At 35.2% G+C, this 19,075-nt stretch overlaps 4 protein-coding genes, 1 long non-coding RNA gene and 1 pseudogene across 5 annotated transcripts in view; 3 read left to right on the plus strand and 3 right to left on the minus strand.

The window, feature by feature from the left end:
• Positions 1-3,099, minus strand: part of LOC104753989 — a 7,968-nt gene extending 4,869 nt beyond the window's left edge. The window contains exons 1-4 of the mRNA XM_010476156.2: positions 1,663-3,099; positions 1,022-1,486; positions 630-931; positions 4-462 (exon numbers count right to left, since the gene is read on the minus strand). Coding sequence (XP_010474458.1) covers positions 4-462; positions 630-931; positions 1,022-1,486; positions 1,663-3,010 — 2,574 coding nt within the window. The 5' untranslated portion in view covers positions 3,011-3,099. The remainder of the gene's footprint in view (positions 1-3; positions 463-629; positions 932-1,021; positions 1,487-1,662) is intronic.
• On the minus strand, positions 4,720-8,617 carry LOC109129549 (annotated as a pseudogene).
• Positions 7,782-11,533, minus strand: LOC104753991. The gene is given in 7 exon segments (XM_019238335.1): positions 7,782-8,085; positions 8,166-8,327; positions 8,403-8,684; positions 8,784-9,221; positions 9,311-9,597; positions 9,675-10,121; positions 10,245-11,533. Coding segments are annotated over 5 exon segments (2,400 nt in total). The 5' UTR covers positions 11,464-11,533; the 3' UTR covers positions 7,782-8,085; positions 8,166-8,327; positions 8,403-8,675.
• LOC104752170 lies at positions 15,699-16,622 on the plus strand. The gene is made up of 2 exons (XR_002035832.1): positions 15,699-15,936; positions 16,328-16,622. It is a non-coding gene; the product is annotated as an uncharacterized LOC104752170 (long non-coding RNA).
• On the plus strand, positions 17,079-17,993 carry LOC109129658 (putative defensin-like protein 137). The gene is made up of 2 exons (XM_019238190.1): positions 17,079-17,158; positions 17,708-17,993. The coding sequence occupies exons 1-2, from the start codon at positions 17,098-17,100 to the stop codon at positions 17,884-17,886; spliced, it is 240 nt and encodes a 79-aa protein (XP_019093735.1). The 5' UTR covers positions 17,079-17,097; the 3' UTR covers positions 17,887-17,993.
• LOC104752171 (putative exosome complex component rrp40) overlaps positions 18,758-19,075 on the plus strand; it is a gene marked incomplete in the record, with an annotated part of 3,236 nt that continues 2,918 nt past the window's right edge. The window contains 2 exon segments of the mRNA XM_019237943.1: positions 18,758-18,906; positions 19,007-19,075. Coding sequence (XP_019093488.1) covers positions 18,856-18,906; positions 19,007-19,075 — 120 coding nt within the window.

A 19,075-nucleotide genomic window follows, 5' to 3' on the forward strand; every position in this document is an offset into this window, starting at 1 on the left:
CAATAAAGACGACTCAGAGTGAGAGCCTTCCTCTGAAGGTTGGCAACACTCTACCATAATATCTAGAAGTAAATCAATAATTGCTTGCTGTAGAACTTTAACACCCATCAGCAAATTCATCAGGCTGGGTGAAGATTCCTCACTCTTTGTTAGCTTGCTTCTATCATTACAAGATATTTTAGTTGGAAGAAGTAAACGCTTTACTTTAGTAGGATCATCAAGATATACACGCAAGCCAGTAAGAAACCCAGCAATTGCACCCGCATCCATTAGAAGCTTCTCACGGAGAGTAACTTGTGGTTGTGAAGGATTCTCCCCGAACGTGAGATGGAATCCAGCTCGGGAAAGAAAATCTCGGAATGTATCTTCCTCATCTCCGCTTATGCCCTCACTTTCCTCAGAATCAATAATATCATCAGGATCAGTGGTTAAGGCATCTTGGTCATCATCTGAAGCCAATACCTGGCAAAAGAATAGACCAGACATAGAATCCATAATGTAAGATCAAGAATATAAAAGGTCTCCAAGGGTGCAAGAAAGAAAGGGAAAAACTCCATGATGCAGAAGATATATATACAAAGGAAGAGTTCGTATTAACTTGTTTATAGATAAATGGAGCATAAACTAACCTCTAGGTCCGAAAACTCAAACCAAGGACAACAATCCAATATTTCACACACAAAAACAACAGTGTCACGCAAAAGAAACCCAGCATCAGCCTCCAACATGTCAGACACCTTCATAAACTGTAGAACAGAATTATTCCATGTCTTGGTACATATAGATGACTCCTTCCACACACTTTTGGTCGGATTCTTTTGGTTCAGAATACCCATCTTGTACTTAACCCAAAAATTATTGTCCACATCTGTACCCGCAGATTGGTCACTCTCTAAATATATGCATATGGTGTCAAAGGACTCGTATACACCTGCATTATACAAAGCACACATTAAGCAATTGTAGTTCATAAACATTAATAATCGAAGATGGTAGATAAGGAAAAAGTCTAACCACTCACCAATCCGGAGTTCACACCCACCAGCCTGAAAGAATTTGCTAAAAATCTTTCGTGTTTCCATTATTTCCTTGAAGGCTAAGAAATTTTCCACTTTCCAAGTAAATGAACTTTTTTTTACGTTGTTCTCATTCTGTGAAACTGAATTAGCTGATTCCGCATCCACGTACTCTTTTGTTAAAGATGTCTCTTTTAAGATAAGAACCTCAGCGGAGAATACAACAGTGTCTTGAACAAGAAATCCAGAGTCTTGATCAAACAAACTAGTAAGTGTCACAAATTCACGCCAACCCCAATCCTTTGCAGCCTTCGAGTAACGATTCTGAGATTCCTTTGTCACCGACTTCTCCTCCAATCTCTGGTTCACAACTGATAGTCGGTGGCTAACAAAACAGCTCCAATCACTTGAGCTTCGTGAATCTGTCACTTCAAGAAATACAGAAAGATGGCATGGTGGCTGGGACTGCCCTGAGGCCATAAGAGTAAGACCATCAGTTCAGATATTGAACTCTACAAATGCAGCAATCAGACAACTCATTAAGAAGGAAAAGCAGAATTTTTGGAACCGAGCTAAAACAGCATAGCATAAAAATCTTGTGAATACACTACAATTCCAATGTAGACAATCTAGAGCACTTACATACCTCGGGGATAAACAATAAGTCGACAATCCCGGTTTCCAATTTGAAACCTCTTACTTTTTATGCAAAGACCTGTTATCTTCCGCTTCTTTAGAAGATCCTTCAACCTTGTGAAGTTTTCAATTCTCCAAGTGAATTTTCCCATGTGTCCATCTGACTTCCTAGCTCCAGGCCCATTCCTTCCCCCAACCAACCCTCCATTCTTAGTAAAGCTACTGAACTCTTTGATAACATGGAATGAGGTGCTAAATACAGCCATGTCATCGAGTAAAAACCCAGCTTCCGGGTTCATAAAGTCAGACATCTTCATGTAATCATTCCAGCCCAAGCTCGTATTGTCCCCACTCTTATTATCAGCAGCAAACCTCCCATAAGAATCTCTATGCATGTGAGTGCAGCCAGGCTTCTGATTCAAAGCTGACATCCTAAACAAACACCAACAGCTCCTATCCGAAACCAAAGTCTTCTCGGTCTCTTTACTCTCCAAACACATAGAAATGTATTCTTGCGAATTAACCACACTCTGGTACACACTAATCCTTAAATTACACTCCCCAGCTGGGAAAACAGGGCTCATTATCTTCTGTGTCTTAATCATTTCCTTAAACAAACTAAAATTATTTACCTTCCAAGTGAACTTCCCACTCAACACATCCGGCATTGGCCCAGCTATGGAATTTTCCTTATACAGCGACTGGCCCTCATTGTTACTATCACGGCTAAAGCTCACAGACTCGTTTAGAATCAAGATATCAGCAGTGATAAGCAACGAATCGTTGTTAAACAAAAAACCCATCTTAGGATCCAAAATACTAGAGTTTAAGGTGAAATCACACCATCCATGAGATTTCTTCTTACTAGAGAACCTATGCCAAGAATCCTTATGGATTGTTAAAGAATCATCGACATGGTTAACGATAGAGAGACGGTAGCTAGCGAAACAATCCCAACGAGAAGAAGTAGTACCACGAGGGTCCATGATCTGAAGATAGATGCTGATGTAACCAGGAAGAGCCTGAGAATCACCTCTAGGGTAAACAAGGAGACGACAATCGTAGCCTCCTACATCGAAGTACTTGCTCCACAGTGCCTTAGCTTTAACACGTGGGAAGCTCTCAACCGTCCATCTACACAACGCCGTGTACTCTCCTGGCCGATCGACGGCTACGATCTCTTGCGCACCTCCGCTTCCATCTCTCGACGATCCAACCTGAAGGTCTTCCGCTGGAGAAATCGAAGACGACGAGAGAGGCTTCTCCGATGAAGATGAAGAAACGGAGGGATGAGATTGGTCCGCGGCGGCTGATGAAGAAGACGATGACACTGCCTCCGATGAGCTTTGCTTCATCATTTCAATGGCGGTTTTTTTTTCTTCAATTTTTTTTTTTTTGTTTCCTCTCACAGCTCTCTTCTGCTATTTTATCTAGGTTGATCAATTTCTTTTTTTCTTTTTTTTTTTTTTCTTGTTAAGAGAGAGGGCAAAGACAGGATTTAACATACGCGTGTTGAGTTAACATGCGCCTCCTCGACTCCTCCCCCATGCCTGTTCTTTCAATTTCCTTAAACTCAAATTTGATTTTTGTTGTCCAAAATGCTTTTGTTTCAATTTTTTTTCCTTTTTGGGTAACATTTCCGACTTTTTCATAATGTATTATGAAATAATTAATGCAAAATGCGTTCTTTTGTTTTTGTTTTGTAGATGACACTAGATTTTAACCCGCAGTACACCGTGTGTATATAATTTTTATTATTATTTATATTTTATATTTCATTTGTTAAATATTAGATATTTTCCAAATAAAAATAAAGGAATAATTCAATTTCTCAATCGTTTATGCAGCTGAATATTTATATTAATTTTTTAACCCGCAATATACTTCATGACTATTTGTTATATTAGTTTGTTTTGTTTAGTGTTTGAGATTGATTTTTAATTATTATAACAAAAGATAAGGGATCTAATACATAGTAAGTCATTTATACGCTATGATTAAATCATTTATACGCTATGATTAAGTCATATTTTTCTTAATGATTTAATTATTTTACACAATCTTAGTTAAATCAACTTAATTTTTATATGTCAAATATTCTAATATCAGTAGTGTTGACAAATAATATAATGAGGATTTAACCCGTGTTAGCACAAATTTAATGATATTTTATTAATTTCAAGATCTCTTCTTTATAACTCATCTACTATCTAACCATATTATATAGTATTTTAAATTTTTTTAATTTTACATATTCGTAATATTTTAAAATTTTTATTAAGTTTATATATATTAATTATATTATTTAAATAAATGTGAATCGAAGTTCCTTTTATATTAAGAATCAAAACTCACAGGTTTTGGAAAACAAAATATGAATCAAATTGTTGTTTTATTTGTGTGCAAAAGATTCAGAGATAGAATATCTTCAATACATAATAGAAAGTGTGGTTAAATCTATCATAGTTTCGGTTTCCATATTGATTCTGCTGTATTTTTTAAAATTGGAATAGTACGTAAAATATTTAGAAAACAAAATCTGAAATAATGTTATTTTTAGAAATTTTTTAGAGATTAAATTTGTAAATAAGTATAAAATAAAAGGATAGAACCCAAAATGTACTTAAAAAATGTACATATATATTCAAAATAACATTTGCAGTTAACCCACATCATTTTCACAACATGTTGTCCAAGAAAAATTTGAGTAGTTCCTAGATAGTGGTAACAATATGACTATGTCGTTAACGCGGTATAATTTATTTTTCCATCAGTAATCTCTTCAATAAAATAATAAGTATGGAAGATGTTAAAATGGTTAATTTTCACGTTTCAAGAGAATGGTAACTTCTTTCTCGATTAATATATATATTCTCTACAATATAGGTATGAAAACATTTTGGTGTATCCAAAACATAGTAATGATTATTTTTATTGTGTATTGCATGAATCCAAAATTTTACTTCTTTTTCGCATCTCTTTTCCTCTAAGAATTTCTTTTTTTGTTGCCCCCATGATAGTTAGCAATTTTATCCCACAATTGCTCTGAACCCCGTATAAGTTTAACTTACACTGTTTCCACAACAATATGTCTTTGTTCTTCTTTCTTGTTGATAGTAATGACTTCAAGATTAATACTATCCTTCGTATTTCCGCTCACAATAGTGTTTTCCTTTGCTACATCATCATCTACTTGTGGAGTAAAAGGATGTTTGTAATCTTTGGCTTTGCCCCATATCACAAGATATAGTCCTGCACATATAATTGCTGCACCAAGAGCCCTGCCACATAGAACAAGATCTTTTCATTATTTTTGTTTTAATTAACTCNTTCTCGATTAATATATATATTCTCTACAATATAGGTACGAAAACATTTTGGTGTATCCAAAACATAGTAATGATTATTTTTATTGTGTATTGCATGAATCCAAAATTTTACTTCTTTTTTCGCATCTCTTTTCCTCTAAGAATTTCTTTTTTTGTTGCCCCCATGATAGTTAGCAATTTTATCCCACAATTGCTCTGAACCCCGTATAAGTTAAAACACTGTTTCCACAACAATATGTCTTTGTTCTTCTTTCTTGTTGATAGTAATGACTTCAAGATTAATACTATCCTTCGTATTTCCGCTCACAATAGTGTTTTCCTTTGCTACATCATCATCTACTTGTGGAGTAAAAGGATGTTTGTAATCTTTGGCTTTGCCCCATATCACAAGATATAGTCCTGCACATATAATTGCTGCACCAAGAGCCCTGCCACATAGAACAAGATCTTTTCATTATTTTTGTTTTAATTAACTCTTGTCTAATGTTGGTGTTTTAATGTCTTTACTTACCTTCCTAGGTACATCTGCTCAGCAAAGATGATGCTCGACTTAATCGCTACAACGACATACAAAGAGGTTTGAAAGCTGTTACAAACACAGGACCTCTAGTTTTCATCACCACTCCTCCAATGTAGTAACCAAGTGCTGAGCACATTATCCCGTGCATGAATTTTATGTTCCAATAGATTTAACTTTTTATGAGGAAACAACCTTACAAGGTAGTCACTACTTTAGTAAGACATGCATGGTGTGAATCTTACACTGTAAGTGACGGTAAGAAGTTTGTTGTCCCAACCGATAGCCCACGCGGCAGGATTCCCTTTCTCTATCACTAATGCCACAACTGCTCCCTCTATTGTCCCCATTAGACATTGTTAGTGTAGAAGAGACAAGAGACACACAATTTTTAACGAGGTTCAGCAAATGCCTACGTCCTCAAACTTTGTTGGTAATACTTCTTGAGCACAATTACAGTTAGTGCTCAATATTGGACTTACACAAACCTAAGATCTTTTCTTAACTTGTTCCCAATCTATTCCCAACTCACTAAGAGATCCCTAAGATCAGCAACACTGATCTACACCCAAGACTCTCATTTAGAAACAAAAACCCTCACCCTTTTCCTCCAAAGATGCCAAAAGGACAAGGTTTTTCCTCTTTTTTTCACGTTCCGAAGAGATAAGTTTCTAAGTCCTAAACCCTCTATATTTAAGGGATTTCGTGTCTCTCCCAAGGCTAACAACTTTCCTAAAATCAAGAGGAAATATTCCATTTAACTTTATTCTTTGTTAAACGAATATTTTCTTTTTCCATTAAATCTTCTAAATATCTTCAAGCTTTCTTTTTCTTCGTGCTTTACCTCCAAGTAATATCCCAAAACGTGTCTTAAGTATATCTTCATAAATCTTCGAAACCAAGACATACAAACAGAATCAACAGGCCTCTGATGATCTTTTATCAGACAGACGCTTGTGCATACATCAGACGCCTGTGCCGAGACAGAAGCTTGTGCAGACATATTTTGTACAGCTTTTTGAACTTCATCTTCAACTTGAGCTAGCTTCTTGAACTTCATCTTCAACTTGAGCTTGTCCACATATACTTACAGGCATATCCATGTTGCCAAAGAAAGCTCAGCCGGGTATGTTTTCAACGTAATCGCCTAAAAAAAACATTTGATTCATCGTCAGTATCAATCTATAAGTATATTTTCTTTTATTTAAACAAAAATTGCCTTACTTGGAGAATCATGAAGCATGCATAACTGAAACAACCATTTGTCACCAAAATTGCTCCTTTGATGGAGCTATGAATATCGGTCCCAGTTGTGTTCTGTGTAGAGGGTCCTTTTGTCCAAAAGAGGTCGAGAGCTGGACCTTTAACAAGTGTCATCATCATTGTTCCTCCAACTGTGTAAACATATTCAAATTAAAAAAACAAGGAAGAAAAACGTTTAGAACAAAAAAAAAAAGGAATGAGAACTTTACTCGTTCAAAGCTGTTTCGTTTCTCTCAACGATCGTATTCTAAAGATTGAGAGAGATGTTATTTGTTATTTATTTTCTCCGCATACGTGTGATATGATTGTTAAACGACTGTTAATAAATCAGTCACTAGTTGTGGGCACTGGGCTGACTATTCAACGTACAAGTATCCATAAATTAATGCACACGTTTGTTTATTGACACAACGAATCTATTCCAAGGCCCAGTTGTTCAATTAACAAAGAACAAAGCATATACGTCTAAGTTTGCTTCCTCATGTGCAGTTGCAATTCCTAAATTTGCTTCCCATGAGACTTTTTTTTTTAAATAACTAGGAGGTTCAGGGTGGAGGCCCCTAATCCCCCTAAGATCCGAGGAAAACCAGATGAAAACCCCTGTCCAAATGGAAATAACTAGTGTTTCAGGCTTGAGGAGAATTGTTTAATGGTCTAGACAAATAGGGCAACTCTTTTCTTCAAGTGGAAACCACTAGACCAAGACCACTTGGTTTTCCATGTAATTTGTTATTTGATCTTTTTAGATTTTAGTGCCCCAGCTTGGTTACAACAACTAAGGTGGATCAATTTTATTTTTTTTCACCTGTGCAATTCCAGTTAATACATATAATATTAATGTTTCACTATGAAATTTCATTTACATAGTACATGGTTCTAAACCGAACAAAACTGAAACGATATCTATAGAGGTGTTATATAGTACTGAAAACCAAAACTGATTAAGACGACATGTATTCTACACAAGTGAAATTTTGAGGCATACAGATTTTAACTGAACTCTGATATCAGACAAAACTTTCTTCCCAAACATAATGGAAGATTTCTCAAGATTTTGGCTAAACCTTTGAATTGCACATGGCATAACAAAACCTGATAATCCTGACAACAAATTTCATATCTCAACATAGTGATAAATTGATAAAATAGAATAATATGTAAATCTTAAAACCAAAACTCCAAATCTAGAAATACAAAAACAAAACCCCAAAGAAAATGGCCTGAATCAGAAGTTGCGTAGACTGTCGTCACAGTTTTTGTACTTAAGTATCATTTCGGCAATATCAGCACCAAGACTTTTAGGTCGCTCACTAACTAACCTTACCTGCAAAGGAAAATTCTTAGGTTATCCAAGACTAGGAAAAATATTTCATCACAACTGAGACACCAAAACGAAATGCTTACGGCTTCAGGTAGTTGTTGGCACTTGGAAGCAGTTTTAAGTATGAAAGGAATGGTCGCCACAAGAGACTCCTCATTTGAGTTACTTAGAAGCTCATATGACTTAAGTAGAATGCACTCACACACTTCACTGGCGCATTCTAACTGGCTAAGAGCATTGTATACCTGTGCCACATAAAAACATCATAATGAAGGAGATGTTTATAAAACTTCTGGTTCATGAAATGAACTTGCACTTACTGGTTCACGCAGTGCTGGTTCGACTTTAGGCTTTTGAAGCCATTCAATAAGTGCATAGACAGCCAGTGGATGGTATGAGTTCTCAACTAATTTGGGAACCAGACTAACCAAATCTTGTTGCAAATGTTTGGGGGCTCTATCTAAAATAAGAGCAATCTTTTGAGCAGAGTCTGGTGGTCTTTTCTCTTCCGGAAAACCTTGTGGAACAGCCGCATCATCAACTGTTTTTAGTGAATTAACAATTAGTTCCAATAGTTCCTCTGACTGTTCTGACTACTTTGTCTGACGACCAAAACATTAATTTTACCGTTGGTCAGAAAAACAGTTGAGCAAATAAAAAGAAAAGTTGCTCGATAGCTTTCAGCAGTATGAGAGGCTTACCTCCGAAGTTGCAGCCACGCAGCCATCGCAATGAGACCCTTCCTCCGAAGTATTGCAACACTCAACCATTATATCTAGAAGTATATCAATAATTGCATGCTGTAGAACTTTAACACCCATCATCAAACTCATCAGGCTGAGTGAAGATTCATCACTCTTTGTTAGCTTGCTTCTATCACTACATGATGTTTTAGTCGGAAGAAGCATACGTTTTACTTTAGTTGGATCATCAAGATAAACACGCAAGTCATTAAGTAAACCAGCAATGGCATCCGCATCCATTATATGCTTTTCTAGGAGAGTAACTTGTGGTTGGGAAGAATTCTCTCCAAACGTGAGATGGACTCCAGCTCTCGAAAGAAAATCTCGGAATGTGTCTTCCTCACTTTCATCAGGACTGGTGGTTAAGGCATCTTGATCACCATCTGAAGCCAACCCCTAAAAAAAGAATGGCCTTAGAATCATAATGTAATGTTAATAACATTACTAGACTGTTTAAGGATGAAATAGAGTATATGTAAACTAACCTTTAGGTCTGAAAAATCCAATATTTCACACACAAAAACAACAGCGTCACGCACAAAAAACCCGGAATCAGGCTCTAACATATCAGGCATATTCATAAACTTTAGGACAGAATAATTCCATGTCTTGGTACGTATAGATGACTCCTTCCACACACTTTTATCCGGATTCATTTGGTTCAGAATACCCATCTTGAACTTAATCAAGAAATTGTTTTCAACATCTGTACCAGCTGCAGACTGATCACTCTCTAAATATATGCATATGGTCTGAACACACTCGTATACACCTGCATCATACAAGGCACACATTAAGCAATTGGAGTTCATAATAAACATCAATAGTAAAAAAAATCTAACAACTCACTAATTCGAAGGTCACATCCACCAGCCTTAAAGAATTTGCTAAAAATCTTTCTTGTTTCCATTATTTCCTTGAAGGCTAAGAAATTCTCCACTTTCCAAGTAAATGAAATTTTTTTCTCATTCTGTGAAACTGAATTAGCATCCACGTACTCTCTTGTTAAAGATGTCTCTTTCAACAAAAGAACCTCACCGGAGAATACAATAGAGTCTTGAACAAGAAATCCAGATTCTTCATCTAACAAACTAGTAAGTGTCACAGATTCACGCCAACCCCAATCCTTTTCAGCTTTCGAGTAACGATTCTGAGATTCCATTATCACCGACTTCTCCTCCAACCTCTGGTTCACAACTGATAGCTTGTGGCTAATAAAACAGCTCCAGTCACTTGAGCTTCTTGAATCTGTTACTTCAAGAAATACTGAAAGATGGGATGGTGGCTTGGACTGCCCTGAGGCCATTCAGAGCAAGGTACAACAGAAATTTAAAACAGTGGTTATATTGTCTCCACCATATAAAACATGTTATCAAAAAATGCATAACAGTTCCACTAATTGTAGATGCGCTTACATACCTCGGGGATAAACAATAAGCCGACAATCTCGGTTCCCAATTTGAAACCTCTTACTTTTGATGCAAAGACCGGTTATCTCCCTCTTCTTAAGAAGATCATTAAACCTTGTGAAATTCTCAACTCTCCAAGTGAATTTTCCCATGTGTCCAGTCTCATTCGTAGTAAAGCTACTGAACTCTTTGATAACATGAAATGAGGCTCTAAAGACAGCCGTGTCATCGAGTAAAGACCCTACTTCCGGGTTTACAAATTCAGACATCTTCATGTAATCGTTCCAGCCGAGACTTGTATTGTCCCCGTTCTTATTATCAGCAGCAAACCTCCCATAAGAATCTCTATGCATGTGAGTGCACTCAGTCTTCTGGTTCAAAGCTGACATCCTAAACAAACACCAACTACTTCTGTCTGATACCAAAGCCTTCTCGGCAGCTTTACTCTCGAGACACATTGATATGTATTCTTGTGAATTAGTCTCACTCTGGTAAATACTGATCCTAAAGTTACACTCCCCAGCTGGGAAAGCAGGGCTCATTATCTTCTGAGACTTTAACATTTCCTTAAACAAACTAAAATTCTGTACCTTCCAAGTGAACTCCCCACTCAACGCATCAGGCATTGGTCCAGCTATGAAATTCTCCTCATTGTTATTATCAAAACTAAAGCTGACAGACTCATTCAGAAATAATATATCAGCCGTGATAAGCAAGGAATCCTTGTTAAACAAAAAACCCATCTTAGGATCCAAAATACTCGAGTTTAAGGCGAAATCACACCATCCATGTGATTTCTTCTTACTAGAGAATCTATGCCAAGAGTCCTTATGGATTGTTAGAGAATCATCGACATGGTTAACGATAGAGAGACGGTAGCTAGCGAAACAATCCTAACGAGAAGAAGTAGTACCACGAGGGTCCATGATCTGAAGATAGATGCTGATGTAACCAGGAAGAGCTTGAGAATCACCTCTAGGGTAAACCAAGAGACGACAATCGTAGCCTCCTACATCGAAGTACTCGCTCCACAGTGCCTTAGCTTTAACACGTGGGAAGCTCTCAATCGTCCATCGGCACATGCCTGTATACTCTCCTGGCTTATCGACGGTCATGATCTTTGGCTCTCTTTGGCTCCCGTCACTCCACGAGGTGAGAGACTTCTCCGATGAAATGGAAAGGTCCGCGGCTAACGAGAACATTGTCTCGCACGGGCTCTGCTTCATCATTTTCTGTGGCGGTTTTTTTTTCTTTATTACATGAACATCGACAACTCCGTTATATTATCTAGGGTTTAGGGTCAAGTAATGTAAGGATTTAGATAACAAATATAAATTATTGAAAATATAAATCTAAATCCTAAAAAATCCGACCAAAAGAAAAATCGTAAAAAAATTGTTTTAAAAAGAAGGGTGAATTTGGTCACCGACCAAAATAAAAAAACTAATGTAATATATAACTAACTATTTGAAAAAATTAGAAAATTGGAATTAAGGATAGGGAAAAATATCATTGTAGTGTTGAGGATTGTGGTAGTTGATGGTGCAATGGTGGCCGGCGGAGGTGGTCGCCGGAGTTAGTCGCTGGCGGTGGTTGCCAGAATTGGTCGCCGGCGGTAATCGCCGGAATTGGTCTTCAGAATTCATCACCGGCAGTGATCATGGAGTTGATCGCCAGAGTTGGTTGCTAGAGTTAGTCATCGGAGTTGGTCGCTGGCAATGGTCGTCGGAATTTGTCGTCGGCGGTCGTCACTAGCGATGATCGACGGAGTTGGTTGCTGGCGATGGTCGCCAGAGTTGGTCACCGGTGATGGTCGTTGGAGTTTGTCGCTGGCGGTCGTTACCGACAATGGTTGCCGGAGTTGGTTGTTGGCGGTGGTCACCGGCAGTGGTCGTCAGAATTGGTTGTCGACGATGGTCGTCGGAGTTGGTCGCTGGCGGTAGTATTCCGGTGGTGGTACGATGGTCGAAGGTGATGTAATGGTGGTAGAGAGTGGTTGTTAGAAAATAGAATATGTGTAATTTATAGTAGTAGAAATGTGTATAGCAGAGACAAATTAGTATATATTATATATTATACAGAGAATATTATAGATATATGGTTAGAGTAGTTAGTTGGTTAATTTTGTTTTTTTCTTGGTTATTGTTACCAATTTCCCTTAAAAGAACCGGTTATACAAAAAAAATTCACTAACACAAGTGATGTTCTTATATTCATTTTGTCAATTTTAGCAAATTATATAATTAAACTCAAATATTTTTAAATTTTCACAAAATAAAAAAGAATTCAATTTTTTTAACCCTTTAAAAAAAACAGATTTTAAGTATTTAAAAAAATTTTCTTTTTAATTTATAATATCCAAATAAAAATAATATTTCCCCTAAAGCCCCTTTTCTAAATATATTGGCCCGGAGCTGCTTTAGTGTTAGTGAATATGTTTGATAAGAACAATATTATTGGGTTCGAATTAAGGAAACAATATTATTGGATTCGAATCACTCCAAACTATATGGGTTCGAATTTCGAAACTGTCCATATGTTAGTTTATGGGAGAATTTACGTGTTGAGCATGTTCGGTGTGCGCTAGCTTTGAATGACACGTCATCAACATATTTGTGTGACTAGCTTGAATAATTATGTTTCTCGTACTTATTCTTCATGAGGTGCGCTTCTCATGCCTTATTACCAACTCGCTTACGCGCATGGGTGTGAACCCTTGTGTGACCTGACCTGACCTCGCACGCACAAAATCTCAATACAAACATTTATAAATACTGTCATAACTCATAACAAGAATTCAATCACTTGCTTAGCAATGAAATTTTCACTTCCACGTATGCTATAGATATTTTTTTTTAAAATTAGCTCATTTCATATACAGCAAGCAGAAACATGTACAAGATGAGATCTCTTAGCTGCACATGCACGAACGAATACACACAACGAAATTGCATATGACAGACTCAGATAAACGCAAGCAGGTAGAGTTGGTCCATGGCAGGCAAAGGCCACAATGGTGTATATGATCACCAACAATACTAGTATTAAAAGTAGCCTGCAAGAAACATAACACATGAGAGTGCATCAAAAAGATTAGGCTTTGCTTGGTGCTTTCTTCCAATGTTCTCGAGACTTAGAGCTAATATAATATGCTTAGTTGAATGTGTTCTTATTCCAAAAGTGGCTATATAGCAAGCTGTTATTTTCTTCGCTTAAACCATTTGCATTCATGATCAAGGTATATAATGAACATGGTAAGGAATTATGGTTGAGGAAATCAGGAAAACATACATGAGCTTGCAATTTCTCCACCTCGTCATGTTGATGAAACCACGAGTTTGCTTTCGAAACCGGAAAGTATTCCCTTGCATATTTTCGGTTTTGTCGACAAGAAGCTTAAGACGTTCGCCTCTATCAAGAACTTCGTCAATGTTCTCTATCACGGCATCCCTCACCTATTCATTACCAAACCATACAAAATTCAAAATCCGTTGACGCATATAGTAAACAAACCATCAGATCTACATAGAAAAACATAACCTGATGCATTTCAGATTAATCCTATCGGCAATAGGATCATTAGAGTAATACTCAATCTGTTGGCTGAGAACTCATCATTCATTGCATAAGCTTGTGCTGAATGAATTGCGCGTCCATAAGTCCGAACAAACCTCTCATGAATATCCTCTAGAAACGAAAATGGAATCATCCCTGAAAATTAACACTCAAAACAAAAATATTAAGACATAACAAGTTACCAACACCAACCAAAAAAAAATCTCAATTTCTACCTTTTTTGTTGTTGTTGCTAAATATGTGAATTTTCATTAAACTTGAAGTTTTAGAAAAATTACAAAAGCCTTGATACATATTCTCATCCCTTGTCCAAAAAAATAAAAACTAGGGAGGAGATAGACTGAAGAATTTTGAGTAGGATTACTTAGTCAAATTTTAACCAGACCAAAAGCAGATCCTTAAATTTTTTTCTCCTCTGTTTTGCTAGAATAACATCTCTGATTTGCCTGTCCAGACCTTTGAACAAGATCTGGACCTCCGTTGCAATGCTGTTGTGGTATCGATTATTTCTCTCCTTCCATAAAGCATATAGCGTTGCTTGGGCGGCGAAACGACGCAAGCATCTCGGCACTATGTGATCATTTACATCTAGCCAGGCGGTGAAAGCTTCCCAAGTGTGAAAAGAGAAGGGTATGTAACCTAATCTCCTTGTCACTGCAGACCATATTTCCTCGCTAACTTCACAGCGGAGTAAAAGATGCAAGCATCTCAATTTCTACTTGACAACACTTTTGGGAATTATTCAAGTCATAGAACCTAGCTCAATCTCAATTGTCTCTATTCTCAAAGGTTGTTATTTATCATAAAGACCAAAATCATATAACTTAACGTACATGGAAACTTAACAATTGATTTCAAGAATTCGATCTCTTTCATCTAAGCCAAAGATTAGTTTATTGATCATTAAGCAAAATAAAGACTTACTTCCGGCGTTTTCATCAGACATGCGAAGGACGGTGAGATCGGTACGTTTTACGTGAAAGACTTAGCGATCTTGAGAGTAGAACATGTGGCTGTCGCCGTTACCAGGGATTGTTTTAAGGATCTGCTTCGCGATCGTGATTGCGTTTCGTGGACGTTGCACTTAACTCAGCAAGAACCACTGTTCCAATTTCTAATAATTAAATTGAATTTAGATTTTTGGTAGTTTATGGGTGATGTTTATTGCATGCTTTGTTTTGAGGGAGTTTTGAAAATTAATTAATATTTATGAGAATATTAGTAAGTTAGTTATAAAAAAAACAGATGCCATTATTTCACTAATGTAGCGTATTCAGTTATGATTTGAAAAGAAAATCGAGCCGGAGAAATTTTTTATCTTATAAAGCACAAGTCATCTGACCAATAAAAATTTGCCACATCAAATATTTGTTTATATTTATTGTAAGCAAAAAATCAAATAAAAAGAATTATAATTGATCGTGTGAATTGTGAAATGAGGAAAAAAAACAAAAAATAACTGACCCAATTTTCATGTTTTACGAAATTGAACAAAATATTGGCAATGGTAAAGTCTAAGCCCATAACTTTGTGTGTAAACCTTAGAGAAACCAGTTAATTTTATTAACAAAAGCTGTAAATAATTTATCCCTAATTTTACTCCCACTAACACTTCCACGTTAAGAGTGATTTACAACCGATCCATCTCCTATTTAAATCCAAATTCGGGTTCTTCACAATCTTTCTTTGTATTCCTCTAATCTACATCGATTTTTTTTCCTTCTTCTGGTTGCCATATAAACTACTGTCAGTTAAATTTGACAAATCTATCAAACAAGTCCGTTCAGGTTTTCACTACTCTTAATTCAAATTTATTTTCTCTCGGTAACGCATAGTTATTCTCTATGGTTTTACATGAGTTTGGTTAAAAATGCTGATTATAATTTATGGTTTGTGAATCTTTGAATTCTGCTACTAGAAATATGATATTTGTGTATTTACACACTTGTGTAATTTAGAAGCACGTATTGTATCTTCAGTTTGGATCTTATTCAAGTGGACAAATCTAAGCATTGTTTGATTTATTTGTGACAGGTATGAGTACTGCCATGATGCATCGGTATTCCATATTCGATAACGAGAAATACATAAATGATAAGTAAAGAGAGTTGGTGAACCTGATGAACGTAAGAGCTCTTAGTACTTCCAGTCTCAATTTTTTGTGTGCTATTCAAATGCTTATTTGAATATTAGATCATCTAGAATATTTGCTGATTGAAAGATATATATTCATAATGTGTGTAGTTTTCTATTTCAAAACTGATATGTTTCCCTAAAATAATTACTAGGTGACTTATAATGAAGATTTCAAGGATCAGTAGAGCCCATGTGCTAACTTTGTTATATCTTTAAATTACTAAATTACTTGATTGTGATTTCATTTGTTCTTCATTCAGTATTTGCCTAATCTAACTACTTCTAGATATGGCTCTGACTTTCATATACTCTGTTTCTCATTTCTATATGTTTAATATCTCTCTCATCTCACCCATCTGACTTCAAGTTTCTTTCTTGCAGGTGTTGATTATTAGTTTCAGCCATTACAACAATGTGGATGGAGAAATGATTTCCTAGCTAAGGTGTAGGAAAACGAGAACAACAGCATCAAAATATTACAAGAGGAGGAAACAAAATTCAAATTTTTTATCTTCCAAACGTTAGTATTGTATTTTGCTCGGAAAAATGAGTGAGTGTTAATGGGATTTGCTTCATATATAACAATGTGAATCATTTGAAATAAATTGATTCATAAAATCAAAGGAAAGACCGAGACGAATATATCTAACTATTACTATTACTTTTTTGAATTTTTCATTCTTACATATATCTTACTTTAGACTTTAGAGGCTCATAATTCAAGGCATTTTTTAAGTATAAAGAGTATTCTATGTATGATCTTGATCTTAAAACTATCCCGTACGATGTACGGGTCTAACACTAGTCTATAAATAAATCATACATATAAATTGACAACAAAAAGAAGGATAAGTTTGACTAAAATGTCTTCTTTTATTTAACTTATCGTTTTCTTATTGAAAATCAATTCTTTGTTTCTTTTAAAATTTAAAATTAATGGTCTTGTGATAAAGCAGAAAAAGTGCGAGTTTAAGGCGTTCACATGTCATATAAGCAGAAAAACTGGAGCTTGTGTGTTAGGAATTTACGGTGGCACATTACTAAAATTAGATATGTTTAGATGAAAGTTACACTGCGTTATTATATAAACCTACACTCTCTTCTCTATTTTCAAATAGTAAAATACTACCAATTCATTTTTAACATTTACGATGAAGAGAAACTTTCAACTCTCGTTCATCACTTTGATTATCTTCACTGTTCTTACGCTAGGTTTGTCTTTAAGTTTATAATTGTGATAGTTTACACATATCATTATTTAAGAAATCACCTCTTTAATGTCATAGTATCACAAATATATTTTTCTATGTCAAAAACATACCTAACAAACTGGTCCTAAAAATATTTTAGGAATTCCGGATTTGGTGAAGTCATATGGTCTTAACATATTATAAGGAACTATTGTGACATGAATTGATTGAACATAACTGTAATGATTCATATTTTGTTCATCAGCAAAATTCATCTCTTTTCGCACTGCATGTATATAGTTTTTTATAATGATTATTGATATCAATTCAGTTTTTAAAGTGTAAATTAATATGATAATTTCAAATTATCGCCACATAATTTATAATTTTAGTAACAATCATATGCTTTTTTAAGGAAAAAAAATGAAATTATGTATTTGATGTTTAAAATCTTTTACTAAAATAAACAATATCCATAAAATTAAATATCTTTTTGAAAAATAGATATTTTTTTATTTTTCTATTTATATATACATATAGACTAAGATATTATGTTTTAAACATATGACAGAAGTGATAGGCGACATGAGTATCGAAGGAAAAAGATGTTTTGCAACGCTAAAAGAAAAAGATTGTTGTGACGATGAGTGTAGGTCCCTGTGTCACAAAAAGAATCCCAAAGGATATGGTAAATGCCTTAAATCAGTCGGAGGAAAAATTATTTGTTTATGCAGTTATAATTGCCGTTAAAATTATTTTATTACAATAACTCTCGAATCATATTTTAAGGCGTGAGTTTTATGATAAAATAGTATAATAATTAATGTGATTTGCTAGTTTAATTTGTATTTTCTATGTTCTTGCTAAAATGTTTTGATATTTTCACATATATTAAAAAATGTAAATTTTATTTCTATCTTAATTTTAAAGTTTTCTAGTAAAAAAAAATGAAATATTAAATAACATACTATGTGGAGAAAAGCATAAATTAAAAAATCATATCAATTTTTAATCTACAAAATCAACTTTTCAGAAACAAGAAAAGAAAAACTCAAAATATTAATATTTCATGAGTATTGTTATCTATCAAGTTATAATTTTTAATCTAATGTTTTGGTTTATTATTTTTTGTTTTAATTTAGCTTATGATTTATCACAAAATATGTTGTTATAATTATATATTAAACTAAAAATTATTACTAGCTAAATAATTATTTTTTTATCGTTGTAAATGTATTTAAATTACATTTTGTTGATTCAAAATATAATTATACAAATTTATAAAAAATAAAATAAGAATTAAGTGTAAAATTATGACAGAGTCAGTAAAATGAACACAAAACCAACCCGCAGCGATAACAATAGCAAAATGAACATAATACATGCGGTAATGGCAATAGTAGCGAGTCAACAACATGTGGTAACGTTTGCTACTGCTGCTGCCGCTGCAGCGTACTAACACACGAGACGAACAGAATCTCACCATTGGTAAGAAATTTGTCACTAAACCGGGAGAGGAAAACAAAATAACCACACCGGTTCATTAAACCGAAACAAACCACTCATAACCATATGGTTCGGGGTTCTCATCGTCTTCTTCTTCAACAACATCTCAAAGCAATAAAACTCTAGGGTTTTAGATTTTTCCAGGGTTTCTACTCTTCTCTCTATCTCTCTCAGTTTTGCTCCATTGCTTTTGTTATTTGTTAGCGACGAAAGATGGGTACTGAAGTTTCCACCTCGCCGACAAGCCTAATTGATCAGACCGTCGTGCGTATTCTCTACAAAAAAAATCTCCGCTTCTTTAGTTATCCTTTTAGATTGGGATTAGATTGAAAAAAAAGATTAACTCTTTTGAGATGGGTTTCAGGTTCCAGGTGATGTTGTTCTTGATTTGTCAAACATGACTAACCAAACAATCAAGCTCGGCAGTGGTCTC

Source organism: Camelina sativa, chromosome 16 (genome assembly GCF_000633955.1).
Source record: "Camelina sativa cultivar DH55 chromosome 16, Cs, whole genome shotgun sequence".
Classification (NCBI taxonomy): domain Eukaryota; kingdom Viridiplantae; phylum Streptophyta; class Magnoliopsida; order Brassicales; family Brassicaceae; genus Camelina; species Camelina sativa.

What these genes read in the sequence shown, in the direction of transcription:
- LOC109129658 (XM_019238190.1), top strand. Translation starts at nt 17,098, where the DNA reads ATGAAGAGAAACTTTCAACTCTCGTTCATCACTTTGATTATCTTCACT. An exon ending in CTTCACTGTTCTTACGCTAG is followed by an intron (nt 17,159 to 17,707) that starts GTTTGTCTTTAA and finishes AACATATGACAG; the next exon opens with AAGTGATAGGCGACATGAGT.